This window comes from Limulus polyphemus, unplaced genomic scaffold, assembly GCF_000517525.1.
Source record: "Limulus polyphemus unplaced genomic scaffold, Limulus_polyphemus-2.1.2 Scaffold1854, whole genome shotgun sequence".
NCBI lineage: Eukaryota > Metazoa > Arthropoda > Merostomata > Xiphosura > Limulidae > Limulus > Limulus polyphemus.
Window position 1 is genome coordinate 81,622 of NW_013667464.1, and position 1,319 is coordinate 82,940.

The 1,319-nt window shown below is 31.5% G+C and overlaps 1 protein-coding gene across 3 annotated transcripts in view; it reads left to right on the forward strand.

Annotated features, from left to right (window-relative positions):
* Positions 1 to 1,319, forward strand: part of LOC111087190 — a 47,532-nt gene that overhangs the window by 21,215 nt on the left and 24,998 nt on the right. For all 3 annotated transcript variants that reach the window (XM_022392996.1, XM_022392993.1, XM_022392994.1), the window contains exon 3: positions 308 to 514. In XM_022392996.1, the coding sequence (XP_022248704.1) occupies positions 308 to 514 (207 nt within the window). The remainder of the gene's footprint in view (positions 1 to 307; positions 515 to 1,319) is intronic.

A 1,319-nucleotide genomic window follows, 5' to 3' on the forward strand; every position in this document is an offset into this window, starting at 1 on the left:
ACGCAACACTATGTTATAATTTATAACAATGTTTTTCTTGTCCTTCTGTGATCGATTCTTAAATAAATTATTACATATAGTTTGGATAAATTCACCTAACAAACTATGTTATAATTTATAACAACGTTTTTCTTGTCCTTCTGTGATCGATTCTTAAATAAATTATTACATATAGTTTGGGTAAATTTGTCTAACAAACTATGTTTTATAACAATGTTCTTCTTGGATTATCATTAAATTTATACTGAATTTTATCCATAGCTGGAAGGAAATTATTCTATCTAAATTACTTCTCATCTCTTCACAGAAAAGGATGTACCCTCAGTTGGCTTTTGTTCCTACAACAAGCTTTTCGTGTTTGGAGAAGTCTCCTGGGTATTACGCTGATCATTCGCCCCTTGCAAAATGTCAGGTTTACCATGTGTGTGACCACCAAGGACGAAAATATACGTACCTTTGCCCGAACCAAACATTGTTTAATCAGGCCTTACTGACTTGTGATCACTGGTTTCACGTAAGTATAACACAAGATTTGTTTAATTAGACCTTATTCATTTGTGATCACTGGTTTCATGTAATAAACACAAGATTTGTTTAATTAGACCTTATTTATTTGTGATCACTGGTATCATGTAAGTATAACACAAGATTTGTTTAATTAGACTTTATTCATTTGTGATCACTGGTTTCATGTAAGTAACACAAGATTTGTTTAATTAGACCTTATTCATTTGTGATCACTGGTTTCACTTAAGTATAACACAAGATTTGTTTAATTACACCTTATTCATTTGTGATCATTGGTTTCATGTAAGTATAACACAAGATTTGTTTAATTAGACCTCATTCATTTGTGATCATTGGTTTCATGTAAGTAACACAAGATTTGTTTGATTAGACCTTATTCATTTGTGATCACTGGTTTCAAGTAAGTAACACAAGATTTGTTTAATTAGACCTTATTCATTTGTGATCACTGGTTTCAAGTAAGTAACACAAGATTTGTTTAATTAGACCTTATTCATTTGTGAGCACTGATTTTCCGTAATTAATATGAAATTTGTTTAATTAGACCTTATTAGGCGCGCCGACATGGGGGGAGGGACAACTGCTCATGGGCCCGGGCGAATGAAACCTGGTTATACAGTAAAGCCCTCAAAGCATCTTTAGGCTATATCTTCATTTAATGATAAAAACCGTAGTTCTGGCTTTTCTTTGCACATAGACGCTTGATACATTAGGAACGACTGAAATAATAATTTGAGTAATAATTAATATGTATTTGTTACTTTATAGATTTAACAGATATTTGTTATTAC